This window comes from Anser brachyrhynchus (genome assembly GCF_964034855.1).
Source record: "Anser brachyrhynchus genome assembly, chromosome: W".
Taxonomy (NCBI): Eukaryota; Metazoa; Chordata; class Aves; order Anseriformes; family Anatidae; genus Anser; species Anser brachyrhynchus.
This window is the reverse complement of record NC_137704.1, coordinates 17311025-17337567: the sequence shown is the minus strand read 5'-3', so window position 1 is coordinate 17337567 and position 26543 is coordinate 17311025. Positions and strand designations below refer to the sequence as shown.

The following is a 26543-nucleotide window of genomic DNA, read 5'->3' as shown; positions in this document are numbered from 1 at the left end:
GTGACCTCTCACACTACCGAACGCAGTGAATGGGATGCTGTTTCCCTCCTGGGCAGGCCAATAGCAGGGCTGTCAGAGCCAGGGAGCTTGCATGCCATTAGGAGAAATCCTCCCTGTGGTACCCAAGGGAGCTCAAAGCTAGTTCAGAAGGTTTCAAAACCCTGTCAGCACCTATTTGGGGCTGCTGGCTGCCGCTGTGAAGGGAGATCCTGCCAAGGAGATCATGGGCTGAAGCAGGCTGAATGTGAAGTGGTTGTGGTTTGAAATGATTGTCTAGGTTTGTCAGCCCTGTTAGAAGTCAATCCACTTAAGGGCTGCCTCTGGTGCACGGGGCTGTGTGACCGGCCAGCTGAGGATGGGTGTCCTTGCAGGTGAGGTGGGCACCCAGCCAGGCCCTGAGCTTTCCAGCCCTTGTCTAGCAAGGCAGCATCCAGTTCACCCGCCACCAGGGAGAACATGTGGGAGGCCGCAGGAAAAGGAAGAACAAAGGTATCCACCTCTACACTGAGTTTGCCACAGTGTGTGCTGAAATCCCTCTCTTGGCAGTGGAATTGTGGGGATCCATCCATCCATCCACCCACCCACCCGTCTGTTTATCTATCTATCTGTCTATCTACTCAGATGGTTTCCAGACCATGGGCATGAGGCATTCTTCCACGTGTCTCTCTCTCCCCTGTTCGCAACAGATCTGACATTTGCTCGTGTCAATGGCAGAGACTCTGTTGACTTCCACAGTGCAGGGTGTTGTGCTTGTCTTCCATCAGCAGTTCATTTAAAACACAGCCAGCTCCTGAGTTCTGTTGCTTCAGCTTTCTTCGTCAAAGCACTTTATAAAAAAAAAAAAAAGACTAGAATACCGAAAGTGGCAGAACCTGGCAAAAAAATGACAATGATATGAACAACAACAACAACAAAAACAACCAACATCCCAATCTATTCTGGTGAAGCAGAGATAAGACAACAGCCTCCTTTTTGTTTTGCAGTTCACAGATATTGTTATTCACACCTGAAATCTTTTACTAAAAATTTGGCATAATTTCTTCCACTTGGCTGAAAGTGTTCACCCAGGTGACTGGAAGGCAGAGTTAAAGTGGCTTCATCCTTCCTGGTTCTTTGAGAGGTGATTGCTGCAGAAGAGGTAGGGTCAGTGGGCTGGGGGCTGCAGCCTGCATTTCTTTGCCTACCCCATCTACTGGTGCGAGCTAAATAGTTCTCTGCTATCAGAATTATTTATTTTGACCTGTCATTAAAGATATTCATGCATCAGGGTGAAAGGTGGGAATGAGCTATGCTTTGTGAGTTTTACAAGCCCATTTTGTATTTGTCTCAGTGGTGCAGGAGCAGTAAAGAGCTCTGTGCTAGTGCCTGTTATAAATGAGTTTTGGAAGAGGGTTTCTGTCTGATAGTCCATCTAAAACTGTGGGGAAATGCCATTCTAAAGGCTGTTAAAACACAATTGCTCGCTGATTTACACAGTCAAAGAGTGCCTCTTTAGTATGAGATGTATGCCAAATAAAAGCAGTTCAAGTGGTGCTTTTAATAAATAGATAATGGAATGGCATTTTATCTTCTGCTTTAATCCATTATGTTGGTGTAAGGTGGCATATCCCTCTGATAGATTTGGCGATAACAACCCGAAAGTCGAACCGCTCTCTTTGTATCTCTCGGAGGCAAATTGCACGCTGCTGAAAGGCACTGGCTGCGTGCGGGGGCTTCTTGGCCAAGCCATGGTGACCACGAAGGGTAGGAACAGGCAAGCTGATGCAGGGACAGGTCATCCCTGCCACCTTGTGAGGTGGTATGCCCTGTGTCGTGTGTCTCGGTGCTGGGGTCCCCTGCGCCCCCAGCTTGCCATGGCTTTGGGTGGGAAGGGAGCGGAGGTGGCTCTGCCAGAAGCTCCTCTCCAAGGAGGAGCCAGGAAGCTACGCAGAAAGGGGCAAATGGGCTCATGGCAGCCCCATCCCATCCCACCCTGCCCGTCTGTGTGGAGGAGCAGCCTGTGATGTGTTTTAGCTCCTCTCCTAATGCAGTTTAGCAGCTGGGAATGAGGAGAGCTGGCACCACGTCAATACTGAGCTCTCCAAGGACCATCTGTGAGCGAAGGGCAATGAGAACAATTACCAGCCAGAGGAAAAAATCACCAAGAGAGGCTGGAAAAAGCTGGGGGGGAGGCATTTAGCCAAGTAGAGGCAGCAAAAAGGGGACAGTAACATCTCTAACCTAATGAGCGGCCAGCACGTCGGATGCTTTTCATCTCCTTGTCTCCTAACACAACCTGCTGAAGGAGGCAGCCATGCCCATGAGAAAATGCTCCCACAACTGGTTGCTTCTGCGAAACTCGCTGCTGCAGGATGTCTCCAAAACCAGGAACTCAAATAAGGCTCAGATATTGTATGGGAATGGCAAAGAAAGCAAGAGCTATCAGCTCTCTAACTAAGCAGGCAGACATGAGATTTGGAAGTGTTAGCGTAGCAACCACATAACCACCAAGTGATTATATGAAGGTGCTTTATTCAGCGCTGGAAGCCGGGGCAGGTGCCCAAATCTGGCTTCAAGTCCCGTTACTTCCCAGCCGTTATTTATACATACAATATTGCGTCAGGTATACATATTCATTACAGGTTGCAACATCAGCCTCGCTTTTCATTCTAATTAGCTCCCCTCCCCTTTGCACATGCGTGGCGCACTCTGGTGGTCGTCCAGGTGGTCGTCCAGATGAAGTAAGGAGTCTTCCTCTCCGCTGAACTCTTTCACCTTTCTCACTCGACGCATGCTCCCTCCGCTCCTTGGTTCTGCTTCAACTCATTTCATCATCTCCAGGCCCTTATCCAAGGTCAGGTTGTACCTATTCCCTCCCGGGGTTCCCCTCCAACGATTCTTTTGATTGTTCAATGTACTCCCTAAGTTTCCAGTGTACATAGATTACTTGATAATGTAAGTACATTTAATGATATTTAATTATACTGTATGTCCCGTCACCTAAGAGACATTAGTAAAACATCCATTCGATTCTCCCCAACACTAACATTTCCCCCCTTTGAAAATACTTCACTCATACCAAGAGCAAGTATTTTCATTACTATTAGGTTGAATCAGGTTAATAGAGGTTAGTGAGTATAACTTGATATAGAGATTAGTAAGTATAATCTTAACGCATCTTTGTTAGTCTACTATCTTATTGATTCCTCTATGCCTGCTTGTTAACGCTAGTACTATAGGATGGGGGTGGAGTAAGTGGGATAGGGTGTTCTGGGTGATTCCCAGTAACCTACTAACCTCCTTAACCACATTGGCAATGAAATGTGGTCCCCTGTCTGAAGAAATACCCAATGGTACACCAAATCTAGGGATTATTTCCTGTAGTAACCATTTTACCGTTTCCTTTGCTTGGTTGGTGCGACAGGGAAGGGCCTCCGGCCATCCTGAAAAAGTATCAACCCCTACCAATAGGTATTTATAACCTCTTGCTTTAGGCAGTTCCACGAAATCTATTTGCCAGTAATCTCCAGGCTCTATTCCAGCTCTAATTCTCCCATCTCAGCATGTTTCCTTGCTACCGGGTTATTCTTTAAGCAAAGCTCACATTTTGACATTACTGACTTTGCCATTGTTAACATGTGTACCGAGATGACACCTCGTTTCAAATAGGTCACCATTGCTCCTGCACCCCAGTGACATTCATTATGTTTTATTTGTAAGATTTCTCGCATTACTATAGGAGGCACTATAAGTTGTCCTGTCGCAGTCACATACCAGCCGTCAGGATTCTTCTGGGCCTTCATCAAATTTGCAAGTCTCTCATCTTCTGCTGAATACTTTGGGTTTTTAGGTAATTTGAAACAAGAGAGGCCTACCTTCGATGGAATTAGAGCCATTACTTTCCGTACTTCACGCGCGACCTTCCGAGCCGTCAAATCTGCCAATCTGTTACCTTCTGCAATCTCTGACATCCCTCCTTGATGAGCTTTACAATGCATTATGGCCACCAGTTGGGGTTTCTGTACAGCTGTTATTAATTTCAATATTTCTTCCTGATATTTTATATTAGTCCCTTATGAGGATAGCATTCCCCTTTCTTTCCATAATGCCCCATGTACGTGGACTACCCCGAATGCATATTTTGAATCTGTCCAAATATTCACATTCTTACCCTCGCTTAGTTCCAGGGCCCGCGTCAGGGCGACTATTTCTGCTCGTTGGGCTGAAGTCCCCGGAGGTAGGGAATTTGCCTCAATCACTACCTTTGATGTAGTTACCGTGTATCCTGCATAACGAGTCCCATTTTCCACAAAGCTGCTTCCATCCGTGAAAAGTTCCCAATCCGGTCTCCCCAGAGGCTGATCCTTTAAGTCTGTTCTGCTGGCATAGGTATATTCGATGATCTCCACGCAATCATGACTGAGGTCTCCTTCCTCCGTAGTTGTTCCTAGAAACACTGCTGGGTTCAATAGGTTAGTAGTTCTTAAGATTACATCATCTTGCTCAGTTAATATAGCTTGATATTTCATCATTCGGCTGGGCGATAGCCAATGGCCCCCCTTTTGCTCCAATACCGTAGTCACCATATGTGGCACGAACACTTCAATTTGTTTCCCTAATGTGAGCTTCCTGGCTTCCTGTATTAAAAGGACTGTGGCTGCCACGGCCCTTAAACACGAGGGCCATCCGGCGCTTACCGCATCCAATTGTTTAGAAAAATACCCCACAGGTCTTTTCCAGCTCCCAAGTCGCTGGGTCAGTACTCCTAATGCCAATCGTTGTCTCTCATGCACAAACAGCTGAAAGTCCTTTGATAAGTCCGGCAAGCCCAAGGCAGGTGCCTTTATCAGGGCTTCTTTTAATTTCTTAAAGGCCTCTTGTTGTGGCTTTCCCCAGGTAAATGTACAGGCCTTTTGGGTTTCATAGAGGGGCTTTGCTATGAGTCCATAGTCCATTACCCACAGTCTACACCACCCGGCCATACCTAGGAAAGCCCGTAGTTCGTGCAGATTTCGCGGCTCGGGGATTTCACAAATAGCTTGTATTCGGTTAACTCCCAATTTTCTTTGTCCTTGAGAAATTTCACATCCCAAATAAATTACTGTTGTGCACGCGATTTGTGCCTTTTGTTTAGAAACCTTGTACCCATTTAGTCCCAATTGATTCAAAATATCAATAGTTACCTGAATACATTCTGACTCTCCTTCGGTAGCTATTAATATATCGTCCGCATATTGTAGCAGCAAGTATCGGTCCTTTGGTACCTGAATCTGTTCTTGGTTAATCCAGTCTTCTATTTCTTTAGCTAGTTGACTGCCGAAGAGGGTCGGGCTATTCTTGAATCCTTGAGGCAACCTTGTCCAGGTTAGTTGCATCTTTCGTCCGTTCCGTGGATTTTCCCATTCAAAAGCAAAAAGCTTTCTACTTTCCTTGTCAATGGGTATGCAGAAGAAGGCGTCTTTTAAATCAATTACCGTAAACCACTTATATTTCTCTTTTACAGATGTTAACAATGTATAAGGATTAGCCACCACTGGGTGAATATCTTTTGTTATTTCGTTTATTGCCCTAAGGTCCTGCACTAGCCTGTATTCCCCATTAGGTTTCTTTACTGGGAAAATTGGGGTATTATATTCAGATTTGCATTCCTCCAGAATGTGGTAGCTAAGAAATTTATCTATAATCTTTACTATCCCTAGCCTAGCTTCTAGCTTCAACGGGTACTGTTTAATCCGTACCGGTCGGGCCCCTTCCTTAAGTTCAATTTTTACTGGCTGGGCTAGTTTTGATTTTCCAGGCTATTTCCAACAGCCTATCCAAATTTCTCAAATCTGCACCTTCTAACTTTTGCAATTTCTTCCTAATATCCTCTTGGGCTTGTCCCAAGAAAATGAGTGCTAATTGAGCTTTAGCTTGCTCAGTCTCTACGTCTAAATCTGTATATTTCTTAGCAGTTTCTTTCAATCTCTCTAAAAAGGCGGAAGGTGATTCCGCTTTTTCTTGCCTGACATTATACAATTTTGACCAATTTATGGTCCGGGGCATGGCATTCTATACCCCGATTTGTACCCAATCTTGATATCTCTTCAGCCTCCTTATTCCATCCCCTGTGTTATAATCCCATTGGGGATCCTCAGTGGGGAAGTTTTGATCTAGATTTCCAAGCACTAATCCATTTCGTATATCTTCTCGGGCTCTCTCTCTGGCTGCCCGCAATACCATGTCTTTTTCTGTTGAATCCATCAAAGTATCCAGGATCACCTGGAGATCATCCCAATCGGGATTTTGGGTTTTAATTATCATTTTCATTACCCTGGCTCTGGGTTTTCCCTGTAGGTGCCGGCTGCTTGTTTCCATATCATTAAGTCCCCAGCTGAAAAAGGCACCTTGACATATACCGGTCCTTCTGTCCCCACTCCTTGCCTGAGGAGAGCGATTATTTTCCCTCCCTGTTCATTTATAGTTTCTCCTGCCCTTCGCTGTTGCCGGGTCCTATGTGACACGGGGAGACTAAAATCGGGGATTCTCCATCACTACTGCTATCTTCCTTTTCTCTTTTCCCTCCCTGTCCTGGCTCTTCCGGCGGAGCCGACGGCGCATCTTCCAGATCAATATTTCCATTATTCATTTCCCATAATACTTATTATTCTCTATTGCCTGATGCTGTATACAGCGTCCCTCCTTAGTACATGCACAACAACGTTCCTCAGTTTAAACTTCAAGCACCATTATTCCACAAGCATGCTGCCATTCAGACTTTCGGCGCAAATAAAAGAATAATTCCACATACGGCAGTTCATCATATTTTCCTTCCCACTTACAAAATAGCATTAAATGTAAAATTGTATTATATTGCAATGTTCCATTCTCAGGCCAAGTTTCTTGGTCCTCTAGTTTATACTGTGGCCACCAAATATTACAATAATCAATCAGCTTTCCTTTCCGCATTTCTTGACCAAAACCTCCCTCTTTCCAGTGTGCTAGCAAACACCCCAGCGGGGATGTCCGCGGGATAGGTACATCTTTTCCCAGAATTTCTTTAATCTTTTTCATTTTGAGCTTATGATACGGACCCAAAAGCTGCCGGAGCAGCAACACACTCTCCCGGAAGCTGCCGGAGCAGCAACACACTCTCCCGAAAGCTGCCGGAGCAGCAACACACTCTCCCGAAAGCTGCCGGAGCAGCAACACACTCTTCCGAAAGCTGCCGGAGCAGCAACACACTCTCCCGAAAGCTGCCGGAGCAGCAACACACTCTTCCGAAAGCTGCCGGAGCAGCAACACACTCTCCCGAAAGCTGCCGGAGCAGCAACACACTCTTCCGAAAGCTGCCGGAGCAGCAACACACTCTCCCGAAAGCTGCCGGAGCAGCAACACACTCTCCCGAAAGCTGCCGGAGCAGCAACACACTCTCCCAAAAGCTGCCGGAGCAGCAACACACTCTCTCGAAAGCTGCCGGAGCAGCAACACACTCTCCCGAAAGCTGCCGGAGCAGCAACACACTCTCCCGAAAGCTGCCGGAGCAGTAACACACTCTTCCGAAAGCTGCCGGAGCAGCAACACACTCTCCCGAAAGCTGCCGGAGCAGCAACAGCACACTTTCCAGAAGCTGCCGGAGCAGCAGCGTGCTTTCCCAAAAGCTGCCGGAGCAGCAGCGTGCTTTCCCAAAAGCTGCCGGAGCAGCAGCAGCACGCTTTTTACATACCAATAATACCAGGTGCTGACCCTTCAGCACAAACCAATACAATTACCAATGCCGAACCTGCAGAGCTTTCGCTCTGTCTAACGGACGGCGCCTAGGCTTACCCCGGGAGCTCCCTGCCCAACCGAGCGTGGCTTTCGCCGCGTCTGACCGGCAGGCTTTCCCAACCAAATCGGTACCGAATACCCAAAGTTGAAAGCACCTTTGCTTACCACTCCAGTGGTACGTCGTGAGCAGCGGAGGTCGGTCGTGGTCGACTGCTCCCCGAGAATCCCTCGGTGCCGGCTGGAGCGAAACCGAGACACGATCCGCCTCAGCAGTGCCCACGCTGTCCCATCTGGGTCGCCAAAATGTTAGCGTAGCAACCACATAACCACCAAGTGATTATATGAAGGTGCTTTATTCAGCGCTGGAAGCCGGGGCAGGTGCCCAAATCTGGCTTCAAGTCCCGTTACTTCCCAGCCGTTATTTATACATACAATATTGCGTCAGGTATACATATTCATTACAGGTTGCAACATCAGCCTCGCTTTTCATTCTAATTAGCTCCCCTCCCCTTTGCACATGCGTGGCGCACTCTGGTGGTCGTCCAGGTGGTCGTCCAGATGAAGTAAGGAGTCTTCCTCTCCGCTAAACTCTTTCACCTTTCTCACTCGACGCATGCTCCCTCCGCTCCTTGGTTCTGCTTCAACTCATTTCATCATCTCCAGGCCCTTATCCAAGGTCAGGTTGTACCTATTCCCTCCCGGGGTTCCCCTCCAACGATTCTTTTGATTGTTCAATGTACTCCCTAAGTTTCCAGTGTACATAGATTACTTGATAATGTAAGTACATTTAATGATATTTAATTATACTGTATGTCCCGTCACCTAAGAGACATTAGTAAAACATCCATTCGATTCTCCCCAACACTAACAGAAGGGGGACTAAACCTCCCTGGTCAGGGTTTATAACAATCCTGAGCTAGCTGGGGGTTGAGAGCACCTTCCTGGAGGCCCAGCAGGGGTTTGGTGCATCAGCCTGCGGCGTTTAAGGCAGTCACTGGACCCTGGATCTGACCTAAAGCTGTGATGCCAGGTTGTTTGGGCTCTTCACATCGCTGCTGGCCTTGTCCACACAGCTTTTCTCCAGGGAGCTCTGCCAGCGGGGAGAGTGGCTTTGAAGCTCTTCCCAGGGTAGGGAAGAAACCAAGAAAAGAGCAGACATTTCCTACAGTGTGGGAGTAATCTGGCTGGACCACTTGGTACTCCCACAAAGGCTGGTGAGATGGCACAGCATGGAGGAAGGCTGTAAAGGAGGGAAGAGAAGTAATCAAAGCAGAAGGTGATTAAAACCCAGGTGAGGCAGCAAGCAAGGATGGGCTCAAGGCAGGGAGAACATCTGGCAGGGCTCCATGGGGAGGGGGTAAGCAAAGGGAGGTAGGAAATGAAAACAGGGCTGTGGTGAAGGTCAAGCATAACTGCGAGGCTTTGGGAGCTGGGAGTAATGCTAACCGAGTTGCTGCAATTGCTGCTCCAGGGAGGGAGGGTGGGAGGCAAATGTTGATTTGTTAAATGTGTGGAAATAAATTGGTGTATAAAGCTGTGGCATTTGTTTCCCCAGTTTGAAGGTGAGGTCTGCATCTGAGCCTGCTTAGGCTAATGTTAACAAGGTTTGCATTTTTTTGAGCCTCAATGACAGCCTTCCCTGCACAGAAACTCCCTGACTCTGTAATGCCTCCCACTGAAATGAAAGGTGGACTTAAGATGGAGACACTGGAGCAGGTGTTGCTTTCCTGACCAGCCTCTTAGTCTTTTTGTGCCTCCTTTCTCCTGCACTCTAGGTGCCCACAGGGGTTAGACAGCAGGGTAAAGACGGACCCTTGCAGCAAGCCCAAAGAAGTGAAAGCTCCTCCTTGCTCACATTTGTGCACTCAAGGCTCACCGAGCACAGCAGTGGTGACCCCAGCCAGCTGCTTGCCTGCTCTGCTCAGATGGCTGCTTGGCCTCTGCTGTTTTTGTAGCACGTAGCTGATTTATCAGCAGCGATGTTATATTTGCTTCCAATAAGAAAACGCTGAATATTGGGGCTGGTATTGAGCCTTCTGAAATCCCCCTGGAAACAGCCCGACTCCCCCATGACAACTATTTGCAGAGATCAGATCTGAAGCCCCTGCACATGTGCTTTATTGTTGTAATACAGTGCTCAGTTTTTAATCAGGATGCCATGCCATAGTAAATCAAATGCCTTACAAAAGCCTATGTATATTATCTCTAGGCAATTATCTTTATTAACTGAACTTGTAATCTGCTCGGAGAACAAAATCAGCTTTGTTTGACATGATGTGTTTTCTGCAGGTCCTCTCTGGCTGGCATTAACTGTGTTCCTGTCCTTTAATTTCTCTTTGGTTGCTTCTCAGGAGCGTCCCCATTATTTTATCCATGACTGATGCCATTCAAGCCAACCTGCTCGTCAGGCCATCCCACTTGCCCGTTTCGCAGATCCGCGTGGCATTTTGCATTCTTCCTAGATCTTCCCGTTTTCCAAGATTTATTAAAAATTAACATCAGCAGGGCAGAGAGCTTCTCAGCCAGCTGTTGGAGGGCTCTTGGGAGCAAGCTATCCAGGCCTGCTGATTTAAAATTGTTTATCGCTAGTAGATGCTGTTTAACAACCTCCTTGGTTACTAATGGACTGGAAAGTACTTAATCCTCCTCATGTGATACAAGCATATCATCCTGCTTCTTTCCAAATGCAGAGCAGAAATATTGATTGAACACTTCTGCCTTTTCTGCATCATTACTTTTCTCCCCATCTGAGCCTGCACTACTGATTTATACAAAGGCATTATAATATTGCCAGGATTATTTGCCATTCCTTTCCATATGCATCTGAACATCTTGTTAGCTTTGGGGCTGCCACTGTGCGTGGAGCAGAGGTCTCCCTCATGCTGTCTCTGCTGCTGTCAGGTCCCTCCTTGGTGTGACACAGTCAGTTTAGGACCATACGTCTTAATATCTCTTTTCACCACCCCTCTCTGTGCCAACGTACCAATTTTAGGTTAGTCTTTCGTGGGTGTGCAACTCCTCATCTCTGTTTGTACCTGTTTGCTCTCTCCCTGGCCTGTTTCTTTCCCCCCATCTTACCTCCCCCTCTTCTTCTCCTCCCATTTCCCTGGCTCCTCCTTGCTCAGGGCTTCTGAAATAATAACTGAGGGCCTCCGGGCAGGGACAGAGGTGCTGGAGCAGGGATGGCCAGCCCGTTTGTGCTGGGGCAGCGTTATTGCAGGGGTTTCTCCTGCAGGTAGCAGAGCCCTGGAATGAACACACAAGTGCCTTCATCCCCATCTGCCTCCTCATCCTCATCCTCCCACCCCTGGACAACTGGAGATTGCCTGTCCTTGTTAGCAGCTTGGCTGCTGCGGTATTGAACTCCCGTGGGACTTCTGCCCTTTTAAATATCAATTTATTCCAGCACCGCTTCTTCTGTCAGCTCAATCTCATCAGGGCACCAAGGCAGAATGGTGCTAGCTGAAGGCCTCCCTCACCGTCCTGGTGGTGAGAGCCAGGCAAGAAAATCACGGTTTTCCTCAGCGATGCTCTTATCCCCTTAATTGCTGCTGATTCAGCAAGGTGGGAGGCGGCAAGGGACTCTCACCTGCAATTACTATCATTGCACGCTGTGCACACGCTCGGGGGCAGCAGCCAAGGATGCCTAGGAGGTGACAGCCCAGCCACAGCACAGGCATGTCGCTTTGGGTTTGTTAATGGATTTGGCTGAGAATTTCCTCTAGTGCTGTTCGTGGCACTCCCCTTAGCTGCAAGACCACACATAGCTGGTAACTGAAGAGGTTATCGTACAGATACCCTTTCTCCTGGGAGTCCAGTGTCGTGCTCTTGAAAAGGCAATCCAGTTACAAGTAGTGGCTGGAGCTAGGACCTAGGATCAGGGGTTGGGTTGGGTTTCCTGGCCCTGGGTCTGCAGGATTTTGCTTTTTTTCTTGTTTAATTGTAGAAAAATGGAGCCTGGCAGTGAAGTCTGGGGGTACTGAGGTGTGGCGTGGGTGGCAGCAATGGGATGCTCCCAGAGGTGATTTGAGTTTTTGGCTCTGTGCCAATTCTGGCTTGTTTTCCTTCAGTCACCACCTCTCAGCAGCCCCTGCCTTCCCCAGAAAGGTGAAAAATGAACAAAAGGCTGCCAAAGCAGGCACTGTGCCTTTGCATTCTGCTTTTCAGCTGCAAATGCCCCAGGCATCGATGCTGAGCATCACCAGCACCCCAGGAGAAAGCTAAAAGTAACCCTTTGTGTTTATAATATATATATAAATAACATACATGCATATAATAATAATATACATATATACCTAAATAGCACACCTCCAGAGCAGTGGGCTTACAGGGTACATCCATACACTATTCCCATATTTCCATGGTGCTGGGATTGACAGCAATTCCCAAACACTGTGAGGTGTTACAGTGGAGTGCTGTCCAGGGAGTTGTGCAAACAAGGGGACTCTGAAACGTCTTCACTTGTTTTGTCTAAGGGGAGGTCAGGAGCTGACTTCTAGCCTTCAAGTCCTCGCTTTGGGCAGAGATTTCTGAGCGCCGAGCTTTGTTCTGGCAGAAAAAGGTACAGAGGGGTTTGATGGTCAGACACTGAAGCTAGGCACATTCAGGAAGAAAAAAAAAAAAAGATGCAAACTTTTTAGACTAATAAATTGCTTTAAACACTTCTAAGGATCAGGGCAAGCCCCTTACAACCAAGATTGCCTCTGCCTCTCTGTGCTTGGAGCAAGGACCTTGGTGCAGAAGCTACTGGGAGAAGCAGATTGTTTTGTATGAAGCTGGAGGGCATAAAAGTCTCTTGAGCTTGAAAATATCGGTATGAAATAAACTTGTTCTGGAGCCTAGATTTTCTGTGAATGGCAGTCTGAAGTCTCTGCACATTGTTAGGATGCGTGTTAAAATAACAGGGGCTGAGTATTAAGAGGAATGGGCAAAGGAGGCAAATGTTCTGTAAAGTTTGGAGAAATGAGGAGCAGGACACTTGGGGAGCAAGGAGTGAGCTGTGAAGGAGGAGGCAGCACCGAAGGCAGATTGATCAGCTCTGTTCAGCATGTGCAGCGCAGGTCCTCCTTCCCCAGCGTGTGAAAAGAGAGGAAATAAAAGCCTGGCTTTTTCTAAGAAAAAGAATGACCCGCAATGTCAATTTTCTGTGGAAAGAGCAGTTGAATTCGGTGTTTGCCTTTCTCACTCCATCCTGCTTCAGCACTTGGCTGTGCAGCCAGGCTGGCCGGCAAGCAGATAATGAATCTGCCGAAATGTGGTTATTGATATTGCTGAGATCATTATACCGAAGGGTCTTGTGAGCTTTCCCATATAAAAGGGCATTTTTCAGAAGGTTGCGGTCATGACATAAACAGTTTAATTTCATATGAAATCTCGGCTGGTGAAGTCCTCAGCCCGGGAGCACTTCTTAAATACATTATCGGGAAGGTAAATCAGGTCAGCCGCATATTTTTTTTCAGACAGGAGAAGCAAAATGGCTCGTTTGCCTCTCACTGTTAATGCAATATTCTGCAAGGGCCTATGGCCTGATCCGCAGCTTTTGAAAGCAGATGAGATTGTTTCCACCTACATCAGGGAGCTTCTGCTAAGTTGCTCATTCCAGGGTAAGGATAACTTTCAGGGCTGTGGAAATGAAAGCAGAGGGTGAGCAACCCACAAGAGCCGAGCTGTGATGAGAGCCCTGAGGCTGGCAATTTGCTTGGTCCCACAGGTGGGATGATGTGGACAGACCCAGAGAGGCATCATGCCTGATTTTGTGTGAGAGCAAAGGAAAAATAGCTGCTAGAGAAATTGCAACGCAGGGAACACATTTCCAAAGCTGCATGTAGCAATTTCACTAGGGTGGTGAATTGTGCAAGGCAGTTTGAAGTGATTGCAATGGAAGTCAGCTGAAATCTGGAGCTGTCACTAGGATTTGGGTCCTTGTGGATATCCTCCTCTGTTTTGTCCCCTGGCAGATTATATTTGTGTCACTTAGGTTTTTATCACCATCTCACATTTGCTCTGGGATGCTGGGAAGGTTTCTTTGGCATTGGGGATGGTGATATTTGTAAAGGGCATCTCTGTCCTTTGTCCAAGAAGCCCCTTGGACATCTTTGGAGGGCTTCATCTCACCCAGCTTCATCTGTCCTGAGGGTGCCTGGTCTGGGGGGGGGCATCAGTGAAGGGACAGGTACCTCCAGTAAAACTGTGCTGCTCCATCAGGCTCTGTGAAGTGGCCCCACATTGTGTCTTTTACTATTAATGTGTGCGTACTGTGTGCAAAGTGAGAGTATTCTGAACAATACTGAAATAACGTCCACTTGTGCTTAGGATTCATCCTGTGGCCATTTATATTTAGCAACCCTTGCCCAGCCCTGCACAAACACGAGCCGAAGTGGACCTGAAAATCCTTCTTGACAAAGAGGAAGGGAGGACTGAAACATTAAAACCAAATAAAGTGACCTGGCTTCTGCCTTCAGGCGCATATCATCTAACCAAGTAATCCAGCAATGCATCAGGCATTTAGATAGGTGTGTGCTCAAGGAGTTAGGTGTGCGTGCACTTTATCTTCAGTGTTTTCCAAGGGGAGCAGGAGCTGGTATTGTAGGGTGTGTGAGCCCTCCTCATGCAGGGCTCACACACCCTACACTGTCCTGGTGAGAGTGATGTGGCCCTGATCATCAGCACTGAGAGCAGCCAGAATCTCAGCCGTGCTGGTGACATCTTTATTTCAGGAGAAGGAGAACCAGCTGGTGCGTTTGGCCTGCGGCGCCTCCCCAGAGGAGTGCCCTTGGCCCTGCGGGGCAGGGCTGAAGGACGTCAGCCCACCAGGCCTTCCACGTCCCAGCCCGTCACTCTTGGAGCTGGCCTTTCTCCCCTGCTGTGCCAGAGATCGCCCCTCGCCCACTGCTGTCCTCACATGCCTGTGCTCTGCACCACATTGTTGTCATTCCCGTGGTGATTCCCTGACACTCAGTGCCCCAGGGCTGGTGCTGGTCCCTGCGGGAGCTCTGAGAGCTCCACTGAAGCTATCGGATGGAGGGAGATCCCATCGTGTAGCCTCATGTACAGTGTGTGTGCGCATGTATATGCAGTATCATCCTGGCTGCATCCAGGCCTGTTCCCTCAATAGAACCTGAGCAGAGTTCATTTCTCCGGGACACCCCTGGGCAGCACAGATGGACCTGTGGCCCTCACTGATGCTGGAGCCTCATCAAGCTCCACCGTGAAGCACGTGAGGTCCCGTAGGAGCGATCCGATTATGGCCATTACAATTCCAAATGAGACACACTGCAAAATCATGGGACTCCAGCTAGGTGGTTTCAGCAACACACTTAGCCAGCACCTTTTTTCACTGATCTGCTTCCGAGCTTTGAGTTTTTTGGCTGGGACTGTTCTGGCCACAGCTATCATCCGGTTTGGTTCAGGCTCTGTGTAAGTGGGGCTGCCCGATCCGCAGCGTGCACAAAGATGTGAGCCAGCCCCTCGCTGGAAACAGCTCCTCATCCACAGCACATGGGGCTGTTAGCAAGGAAACCCTTTTTATGGTTCGTCTGCTCCCCAGTGTCCACAGTTGTATTTTAAAGATGAAAAACTGGCAGCGATGCGTCCACTTTCCTAAAGCAGATGGGTCATTTCCCCATCGTCCTTTTTCCTGTCCCAGCTGAGCTGGTGGCAGCTCGGCATTGAGGTGCAAGGCTGTGGGCTCTTCCCTCCACTTACTTTATCACCTATAAAATAAGGCCAACATTTGGAAGCACTTAGGCACAGCTTAACTTTATTGCCTGGGTAGCAGTAGTGAAGTTAATGGGGATGTGCACCATAGCAAACAGAAACGTGCATGTGTGGGGCAGACACTTTGGAGAAAACCTCGCTGGGCTTGTCAAAGTTTCCGGTTTGCAAGCAGTTTCTGTGAGATTTGGGGGGATATTATGTTGCTGGGTTTTATTTCTTACCAAAATTCACCTGTAGATTTTTTTTTTTTACTGACATGTTTTGACAATAAAATAAGGATGTTTAAGAAAAAAAATATTTTCCTTTGAAAAATATGACTAGTGCAGGAAATCTTGCAAATATTACAAAAAAATACATTGGAAAATATCTCCTGGCTCTCAGGAAGTTGGATTCCCTGAGACTGATTATTGGGCTCCAGCTAGCAAAAGTTTAAAACTGGCCTGAAAAACTCAGTTTCAAAAGGAAGCTGCAAAATTTCACAGAACGTTTCTGCAAATGTATTCTTTTTTTAAAAAGCTAGAGAGAGCCAAACTGTGTCAAATTTAATTTTGCCCATGAAAAACTTTACATTTGATGACCCCTTCGTTTTCTGATTGGGCAGCCACCCTTTAAGCACTCTTTCTTCAGGACATCTTTCTATCCAATATACTCACAATTAGAGCTTTCCCATGGGACTTCAGGGCCGAATTGGGATTTGCAGCCTCTTCTAGGATTTCTTTTGCTGAGTGTTTTCTGTTACGCCTGTGATCTGCCCAGCCGAGGTGGGGTCTGCGAGAGCCCTTCCTTCTCTCCTTCTTTCTGCTATTCTTATTTCACACCCTGTTAGAAGCAGTTTATTCTCTCTTCCCTTACAGACTAGGAGACCCATTCATCCCTCCATCAGTGGTGATCAAAAACCGGGAACCAATTTCACACGGAAAATTATTTCCAGGGTTCAGTGGGGACCCATTTTCCACAAAATAGTCCACAGTGTTTTTGTACTCAGAGTCATTGCTGAGATGTTTCATTTGTCACTGTCTGCCCTCCAAGTGTTTTGCTATATGAAAATGTTGGTTTTGGCTTGCAGGAATTTGGGGACATTTTTAATAAATGGACTGGGGACATTTCCATACATGCCGATTAAAAACCACCCTGGGAAATTTCACGACAAACGATGTACTTCAGTAGCATGGGATGGAAGTAATTGTTTCTCCAACAGATTGGCTTTTGTGGATTGACGGGAGCAAGCCGTTTTGATGGAAAAAATAACAGCTTTTGTGGGAAGAGCTGCTTGGGTCTAATTTAGAGCATCCCTGCTCTGGCCCAGGGTTGTTTCCTTCTTTCAGGCCCTTCAGTTTCTCGTAGCAAACACCCTCAGTCCCACATCTCCTTGGCTGCAGCCCCCAGGAGACTGCCAAGTGCGGGACAGCCGGAGCAGCAGGAAAAGCAGTGGGTGGCAATTTGCGTTCCTCTCCGTGCCACCTTGGCGGCCACTGGATGTTGCCCAAGTTTTGCTTTGCCCTTATCTGGGGCCAGACACGTTGTTTGCACTGACTTCATGTACTGATTTACCCAGACACTCCTTAGAAATCCAGCAGCCAAAGGAGCTGCAGATAGTGGTTTGAGTGTGGGGATGGAAGTAGCTTTTTTTTTTTTTTTTTTTTTTGCTATAGACCGAGAGAGGGTGTAATAAGTTTCAAAAGTAAGCATGCTGTGAGCAGGCAGTTCTCTCCAGCTGTGTCTGGGAGTGCTGGCCTGCCCTGGGCTATCTTACACTTGATTTTGCCTCGTGTTCCAGAAAGATTCCCTTTGTATAAACAATTTTGACTCGCCTTTGGTTGTGATTTGGGTTTTCGCATGTGCCTCTTTAAAGTAAGGCCAGCAGAAAGGTATATGATGTGTAACTCGGTGTCCAGCTGCTCCCATCAGATTTATTGTGTTAACAAAAATCTGTATTTCCTCATTGTCATGATACCTTTGCCAGAAAGGAACTAGTATTTTATTACATGCGGTGTTTAACTTCATGCTTGGAGGTGGGGCTGTTGAATTTGGGGCAGAACCTCTGGAACGAGCCAATTTCTTTGGTCTTTCCCAAAAAGAGAGCATCGGGGAGCCCACCCCATCTCGCTGTGTGTCCCAGTGCCCCGCTGCCTGCATGGCACACTGCCAGGGCCAACCCCGGATGTGTCCCTGCCCTTGCCAGGGACCCAACGCCCCACTCTGAAAAAGAGGAAGGACCTGTACTGAATCCTGTTATTTCTCTCTCAACACCATGACCAAGCTCGTAGGGTTGTGTGCATGCTGGGAAGCCGTGCCGGGCAAGGGCAGACTGTATCCCCGCCAGCAGGGAACAATTCCTGCTCCACAAAGCCCTGCTGGGGCGAGGCGGCATGCTCCAGTGAGCCAGGCAGCGGCAGTGTGGTGATGCCTCTGCCAAGAGGGCTTCATGGAAGGGGATGGGCCCTGCACAGGTGCAGGACGGGTTCTCTGCAGCCTCCGGGCTACCTCAGGTGGGCAGAAGGTGGCTTCCCGAGCCAGGCACTGTGGGGCTGGCTGCACTGCCGGAGCTTTTCCTTGGTTTCTCTCCACGGGTAAGCTGAGAAGCCCTACACAGAGCACTTGGGAAAGGGATTTTGTGCTTCTCAAAGTCACTCAGCGCTTGCACCGAGCGCCCAGCTTGGGCTCTGATCCCTGGCACAGCGCTGCAGCTGGGAGCTTGTGTAAGCAAACCCACCTCTGAATGTGCCTTGCCTTCCTCTGCGACCTTGCTTGTGTCAGATGAGCAAAAAACCACAGGTTTTTAGTTAAATTACATACAGCTCTTTTCCAAAAGACAAAAGGATTTGACCCGTGTTCAGGCAGATGAAGCATGGCTTGCGGGGGGATGTGGGGCAGGGTGGTGGGAGCTCACCCACAGCTTCCTACACCCGTGCCTGGCTGGGGGTGGCCCGAAACGTGGTCACACCACGTGGGAAGCAGAAAGGATGCGATAAGTCCGCTTAGAAAAATGGGATTAAAAAAAAAAAATCTTTGCAAAGAACTTGGTGTGCTTGTTTAAAAAGGAAACATGAAAAGATCCTGGTAAAATTGGTCCACGTCCCGTGTGCTGTTTAGACCTTAATAGTACAGGTGGACGAGGAGGGCTCGGTGCCAAATACTTCTGGTTTAGAGGGAGTGGTGGGAGCGAATTCTCATAACCGCTCCTAGAAAGGCTTAACTTTCCTCACACAAATCAATGACAATCTCCACTCGGCTGCAGACACCCGGGCAGCAGCCTCACCAGCTCCGACTACAACAAAGCAGCAAGTTTTATGATAGGCAGTGCGCGGCGAGGGGAAGGCGAGGGTCGGCATGCGGAGCAGAGAGGTGGGTTGGATGCTGTACTTTTCCACGTCGTGCCTGGTTTCCAAAAGATCTGATTTTTTTTTCTTTTTTTTTTTTTTAATCCTTTCATGGCTTCCGCAGTTTATTTAAGTGAGGGGGAGCAGCCTGAAATTCATGCTCAGAGACTAATCGTGTCCTTTTCAAAAATCGCCCCGGCTTGTTCAGCTCTGTGCAGCAATCCCCTGCAATAATCTATCACCATTTACACGCATTTTTAATTGCTGTTTCAACTCACCCCTGTGATCCTCTCTCTGATTTACTTGTTTGGTATCTTGAATCTTTACCAAGTCCGGAGATTTTGGCTCCGTATCAACACCTATACAGTACGGCTTCTCAGTTTGCGGCGTTTCTTCGCAGGTCCGTTTCAGTTATTTGTTTGTTTGCTCTAGATAGGAAGGATCAGCATGAAAACACATCTGTTAATACCTCCTTCTGGGTAGGCAGAAGGGTGCTGAAGGGACAGGTGATTAATATTTGTCTTGGTTTTTCTAAGGTTAATTTTGTTCCAGTTGTTCTGTACAGAAAGCTTGCTGAAAAAAATAGTTAAAATAGAAATATTTTAATAGCAGGTCGAAAAAAGAAATAGTTGAAGCAGACTGCATGCTCGGGCAGTACGGGTTGGCCCTGCTGCTGGGCACAGGGCTGGAGCTGGGGCTGGCACAGCTCAGCCTGCCCTGCTCGCCCCCTGCCCCACAGGCAGCGGTGGCTGGGCGGGGACACAAGCAGGGCTTCGTCCCGCACCCGGGCATCCCGGCAGCAGCTCGGGCTGGAATTCCAGTCTCTGTCTAGAAGTTTTTGCTGCTTTTTTAGCGAAGAGGACACCCCCAGATGGCATGTTTTACCCTGCTAGGCTTTAATATTTTTAACAGATCCTTCTTAAGCGTAAATTGCTGTGCTGTTTCAACAGCACAAGGTCCCTCCCCAGTTCTGGAAGCTGGAATCTGTCTACCAACCCTCCTGGGTGATTCTCACAACCACACCACGGATAGGAACAATGGCAGTGAGCTGAAGTTTTGTTTAAGGTTTGGCTGAATTAAAATCCAACAGGAGGAATGTGCTCTGCAGGGGAGGAACCGGTGCTTGGAGGTCTTGGCACTGCTTTTCCAAGTGCATTGCGTGTGCGGAAATGTTGCCTTTGTGCAGGGCCCCGGAGCTCGTCCTGCCCCTGCAAGGGTCAGGGCAGTCACTGGTTCGCCTGGCTGCGATATTTGAGGGGGATAAGACTGCATGTGGTGGTTTTCCCTTCCTTTCTGCTTGGTGGTTGAAGACTGGAGGTTATGGAGGGGCTGTGCCGAATGGCTCCAGTGGCCAAAGGCAGTGGGGCCGCCGAGTCCCAGGGTGCAGATGCTGGGTGATGGCCAGCAGAGCTCTGCCCGCATCTCCAGCTCCTCCTGATGCACAGCAAACCACCTGGGGCTTCTCGGCATTTCTCCTAGGGATCTGCCTCAGGGTGGCCAAGTAAATATCTGCCCACGTGGGGACAGCGGGGTTGGCTGGTGGGTGTGTGGGGCTGGAGCCCAGCAGCAGCCCCGTGCCCTGAGCAGCTGCGGTGGCTTTGTCAAAACCCATCTGTGCCTCCCTCCGCCATGCCTGGTGTCCTCCGCGGAGCAGTGACCTTACGCACTCAAGGCCTGATCCTGAGCAGGTTTCCTCCTCTGAGTCATCCTTAGATATGCAGCTGGTTTAATTGAGGTGGGCTGCCTCTTGTAGGGAAGGGGCTGCATTTTCAGGCTCTGTTTCTTCCCTCGTGCTCTCTGTCCCACTTCCTTGACTTCCTTACAACATGTTTGATCATACGCAGCCCTGCAGAGGACATTTGAAGCCTGTGCTCCCGATCAGGTGGGGTCCAACACCCACTTTCCACTGGTGCTCGGTGCTGTTTGCTCAGCTGCCAGGCAATGAAGAGTCAGACCTGGCGTGTTAGAGCACTGAGCAAGCATCAGCTGTGAGAGCCTGGGGTTTTCCAGCGAGCCTGGGGCTGGCCAGCACCTAATTCTCTTTGCCTCCTTTGAAATTCCTCCTCTAATTAATAAGTGGCAAGTTTCACTCACATAATTCCAGAGCTATTGCTTTTAATTAAATAGCAGCTATTAAAATACTTTCAGAGTGCTGAAGTCTCTCTCCCCAGTGCGTAGTCCTTATCATTTTTCCATTCAGTGTAACCAATGGAATGGTTTTATAAATTCAAAAATCATTGGGAAGTGACCCCACAGACCTCAGTGGCTGGGCACTGGGGTTTGGGAGGGCTTTTTGCCCTTGCTGAAGGATGGGGATGGGGGCAACATCGGGATGGTGCGGAGGGAGCCGATATGGGTCAGCGAAGGAGCTGTGACGGTTGTTTTCCTTTTCCTGTGAGCTTCAGAGATGAATAGAGGGAGGGGATGTGGGGCCGGGATACTTGTGCCAAGAGAGATTTGGAGGCATCTTTATATTAGTCAGAGCTTTTTGATTCCTTACTGAAAGTGTGCGCCCAATGCCCGTTGCTCATAAGCCTGTGTAATTTTCAAGTGTTGCTCATGGGAGCAGCTTCCCTTCATTATGCATTTATTTCTCACAGCTGTTTAATTATTTTCTTCCTCATCCCTCAAAGAGATGTCCCTGCCCCTAAGGAACAGGCACGTGGTGGCCACGAGTGCTTTTCCAGGACACAGCTTTTTGGGGGAAGGATACCACATCCAGAGGTTTTGTGAGCCGTGGGGTGACAGCAGCCAGCTTCTCCCTCTCCCATCCACCTTCATGTCCGTTCCTTGGTGTGTCCAGTGATCTGTGTCCATGTGTCCAGCTTCCTCACCACAGCCAAGCCCATTGGCACCCCCTCAAACGCCCCTGCTCCTCCCTGCAGCTCTTCCAGCCCCTCAATTCTGTCTGCAGGGTCAGCTCCCCTGCCCCTAGGGCTGTCCTTGGGTTTGGGGTGCCCGGCCCCTGCAGCAGAGGAGGAGGGGACATCTCACCCCATGGCAGGTCCCCACGTTCTCCGTGTGGGTCTGGGCATGTGTGTGGACATCAGGACCATCAGATGACATCCACCTCCCAGGCTGTGGGGAGAGGCAGCCCGGCAGCAGTCCCACACCCTGCCCTGCCCAGCAGCGAACTAGTTTGGGAAGTGTCTCTGTGTTGCCGGCGGATGAGCCAGCCCGAGAGGAGGATGTCACTTTGGATCGAGCTCCTGGCACCACTGGGAGGAGGCAGGGTAGAGGGATGGAGGCCAGCCAGCTTCCTATCTATGCAAACAGCCCACACCCATGCTCGGTGTTTATCCCCGCTGAGCCCGTCACCATGGCATCTGGGCACCTTTTGCCAAGGTGAGCTGAAGCTGATGGAGCAGATCCACTGCCAAAGCCTCAGTTCTCTAGGCATGTCTCTGGGAGGTCTTTTGAGATCGGCTGGATCTTCCAGCACTGCTGGGGTGGTGATAACTCTGGTGCTGTGCTGGGACTGCTTCCTCCTGGAGAGGAGAGGAGAGGAAAAAGAAAACAGCAAAGAGAAAAGCAAGGCAGCATGTTTTCTGCAAGGTATTTAGCTGAAGGGAAAAAAAAATCAAGGAATCTTTTTATTGTTGTTGAGCAATTTTGAAATGGGAAATTTCCTCTCCTGCCCTGGGGGCTGTGGTGCCTGGGTGTGTGGGAGGCAGTGAGTCACCTGCTGGAGCCGGGCTCCTGCCTGTCCTCTCCCTTCCTGCCTTTCTGTCCGGCCTGGCGGGGCGCAGCGGGGGATTTCTGCCACAGCTGTGCTTTGTGCACGGAAATTATCAGTGTTTATGAAAAATGAGGCAGAGGGGTGGGACTGGAGATGTTGCTGCCTTCAAGCCAGAGCCAGACCAGGTGATGAAACTGGGGGCATCCTCAGATGAATTTGGTGCTTCCTGTTTCCTAGGGTCTGCCTGGCTATTGCATCGTGGCTGGTTTTGTATCTGCACCCACACCACTCCAAACAGGACTCTGAAGGTCCACCTGAGTGGGCAGCCTTCTCCATGGGCTCAGCTGTGCCATGGGCTTTGGAAGGCGCAAGGGAACAGGCATGTGAAGGTCTGAACACCCCAGGCAGCGGTGGTGATTTGCTTCCAAGGCAGCATGGAGGTGTTGCGGAGACCTGGCTGCTCCTCTGGCCACCACCACCACCGTGGGCTGGTTCCCCTCGCTGTCAGAACACAGCACTTCCTTGCAAGCCTGACTTGGGTTCATTTCTGGCGAATTCTGCCTTCTTAATCCTGTCTAAAGATAAATTAAAGAGATTAGCTCCTCTGTGCCTTAATTTCCCTGCATGTAAAGTAACTCAGTGATCATCTTCTGTGGGTCTTGGTCTGGTTTTGAAAGGACGTGAAGATCCTCTGGATAGAAAGTGGTGAAGTGAATGCCAAGTGTTATATCAAATCAGGATCACAGCTTTCCTGCAGGTTTTACACTCGTGGTTGCAGAGGAGCAGGCAGGTTGCAATATTTGAGCCTTTCCACTGTACACCACCATGCACTTTCCAAACAGTTTTGTTGCAATTAATTACAGTGTAATTAAACCAGAACAACAGTGCTAACTAAGGGCGAAATCTTGAGAAACAAATAGTGTTTGGGTTGATTCTGTAATTGCTCTGGGTTCCCCAGATACAAATTACACTGTCAGGGCTTCTGATTTATGGGAGAGCTATACATGCACAAATAACTCTGGGTGAGAGCACACTGGCTGCCTGTGTGGGCTGCAGGTTTGGGTGTCTGTGCCCCATCGGCCATCCTTGTGGGTGACCCCGTAAAGGTGCAGAGCTCTTCCCTTAATGTGGCAAAGCATCCCACAGCGAGCAGAGAGTGAGTGGCTCTTGCTTCCCCGCTCTGCATTGCTCCCAATGCTTCTCAGGAGGCAGTGCCACCTTCGGGGACACGGTGGGCAGAGGCCACCCTTGGGGGTCCAAGCAGGGGGCATGGCACAATCCAGTCCTTCAGGACCAGCTTTTTGGTGCCTGCAAAGTCCCTTGGCCGGGCTGTATGGCAGGTAGGCTGCGGTGCCCGATCCTACCTGCAGGTAGGTTGCAGGCCCCGATAAATAACGCTGGTGTGTGGTGACTCATCTGGTGAAGGTGACCTGTGGAGGGAATACAAAGAGGTTGTGCCCTTATCTGCCTCTCGGGGGGGGGGGGGGGGGGGGGTGCTTTATTTTAGAGATTTCTTTCCTCCGCTCTGGTTTCCAGCTGCAGAAGGAGTATCAGGCATTGTTGTCGCTGTTCTTGCAGGAAGTCTCTTTCAAGATTATAGAAATGGAGTGGGTGTTTTCTCACTTTTAATTAAGAGGAGAGAAGTTGTGACTTTTTAGCAAAGGAACCCTGCCTTACAACTGCTCGGAGGTCATTTGTGTTAATTCATGTCAACAAACACAAAGAAAACCCCAAAGTATTCGGACATTGCTGCCTGGCTGGAGATTAAAAATAGTGAGGTACGCTTCTAAAAAAGTCACGAGACCAAGTTAAAAAAAATGAGATGAGCTGCGAGCATCAATTCTTACAGTCAAACTACTCCAGGCTCATTTTTTACCACTGAGTGCGGAAGTCTGGGCTGTGGGTCCCCACCTCCTGATGTCCCCGCAGTGTCACACCGAGGGTTCCCTGCTGCATTTAGCCAAGCAGTGACCACAAAACCCCACGTTGCTCCTGCGCCTCCTTTGCAGCAGTTCACAAAAGGCTTCTGGTGTAATTGGAAAGCCGTGCTCTAACTGGAAAGCCACGGTCTAACTGGAAAGTCATGGTGTAACTGGGAAGTTGTGGTGGTTCACGTTGCTGTGGCCCAGGGTTGGGCATCTTCCCCCGGCACATTTTGGCTCTGGGTACCAGAGCATCCCTGGAGCCCCCGTATCTCCCACCCTGGGCTGGCAGCCAGGCTCCCGCTCTAGATGCCAAATCCAGCGCAGTGAGACAGAGAGAAGGAGCCCTTACACTGATTAATTTGAGCCCGTGCTGCTCTTCTCCTGGTTTCAAAGTAATTGTCTCTCTTGTCCACAATTTTCTCTCCTTACATTTCACTGCATATTTATTAGGTTTTGTGAGGCTATCTGCAGCCACATTAAACCAATTTACTCCTTGAAATGTCTGACCTTTGATCTGCCAGCCACTGCCTTTCAGAGCCAGAAAAAGAGCCTTTAATAACATGTCACATGAAAGGCTCGCTGCAGAGCCTGTCACTTGAAAACCTGACTCCAGTTAATAAAGTATCGGATGAATCAATTATTGCCTAATAATTGTTACCTATATTTTTGTGCTAAACAAGGAGAGTATTTTTCTGCTCTTTCCCCGGTCGCTTTGTAATCTCCCATTAGATAAAACTAATAAGCCAAACACATGTACACAGCTATAACTAATATTTCTCAAGCAGCATCTGCAACCTTTGTAGCCAGGTCAGCTCCTGGCAGATGCAGGGGCTCCTGCAGAGGCATTGGACTATCTGGGGGCATCTCATTTCAGGAGTTAACCAGCTGGCATGTGTGTGCCTCCTCTCACGGGGGTACGGAGGTGGTCCCCACGTGCTCTGCCACGTGCTGTGTCCCCTGAACCCATCCAGTGCCCGTTCACAGCATGCACGGGAGAGGAGAGGGGGGTCACCAGGTTGCAAAGTGCTTTGCTGGAGCTGTTCTGGGTGTTTTGCAGGTGAGCACAGTGAGGCAGGGGGATGTCGAGAGCTGTCCATCACAGCAAGGCTGGATAAGGGCTACCAGCACTCTGCCCAAGGACCATGCTGCTGCCTGCCACCTCCCAGCACCCCGGGCACCTCCTAGTGCCCTCCCTCACACACCAGGGCTGGATGCCCAGCACCTCTTCCTAGCACCTTCCTTTGCTCACGGATGGAAAAGCTGCTGGGTTGACTGCTGCTGCAGTGACCGGAGCTGGGAAGAGTCAATTTGGGAGGCAGGAGGGGTGCCAGGGGTGCTGCTGGCACTTGGGCACAGCCTACTGTCTGCGCTGTGAGATGGGGCAGCTCCCATCACAGTCACAGCCACATCCAGCCGCACTGGGTACCTAGCATTTTACATTCTTGTCATGTATTTGAAATGACCAGTGTGTTATCTCCTACTGCTACAGTCATTTTGCTCTCAGGGCGTTGCTGAGAAAAATAGAGGCAGATCTGGCTAAGCTGCTGCAGCAATACAGATTGGTGGCTGGAGCTGGTGGGATGCAGGGCAGCTCCCTGGGGGTCTCCACCAGCTTGTCACAGCTTTTTGGCCTACAGGCACAAGACATTGCTGCCCCAAACCCCAAGCCATCATCTGTAGCATCACACACTGGTTCTGAGAGCCCTTTTTGCCAGGCTGCGGGCTCACTGCACCTGGTTTGAGCTGCTTTTTGGGGTGGTGGGGAACATTGTTCAGGTCCTCTCAGAAACCAGAGCATCCATCAGTCCCCAGGGGCACAAGGCAGCATCATGCCCCAGAGGCACTGCTCTCCTGGCAGGTGGAGAGTCTTCACCCTTCAGATTTGGTTGGTTCTCTAGAGATGCTCCAAAGGTAGTTGCGCCTGTCCACACCAGCCTCTGCGTCAGCCAGTGAAGGTGTCTTTAGGCTGGGAAGGTTTCTGCTCCATGATTTCTGCAGAGGTGGTGGTAGGGGTCGGATGATCAGACCCCACCTTGCTGTGACTTACACCTCAAAGAGCAGGCACAGTGATGGCAGCTTTCTTCCTGCACCTTCTGCTTCCCTGCCCCAGCAACTGGGAAATCCCTTTGCCTTGTCCACACGCTGCCTCCCATCACCCCTTCCCAGTGCTGTGAG

The 26543-nt window shown here is 49.3% G+C and overlaps 1 protein-coding gene across 9 annotated transcripts in view; it reads left to right on the top strand.

Moving 5' to 3' along the window:
- The window catches only part of ZBTB7C (zinc finger and BTB domain containing 7C), a 216874-nt gene that overhangs the window by 151536 nt on the left and 38795 nt on the right, over positions 1–26543 (top strand). Inside the window, exon 1 of one of the 9 annotated variants that reach the window (XM_080572136.1) lies at positions 8709–9004. The exons of 5 other annotated variants lie outside the window; for them this stretch is intronic. In XM_080572136.1, the coding sequence (XP_080428262.1) occupies positions 8958–9004 (47 nt within the window). In that variant the 5' untranslated portion in view covers positions 8709–8957. 3 more of the 9 variants (XM_080572134.1, XM_080572135.1, XM_080572142.1) reach the window with 3 other exon arrangements.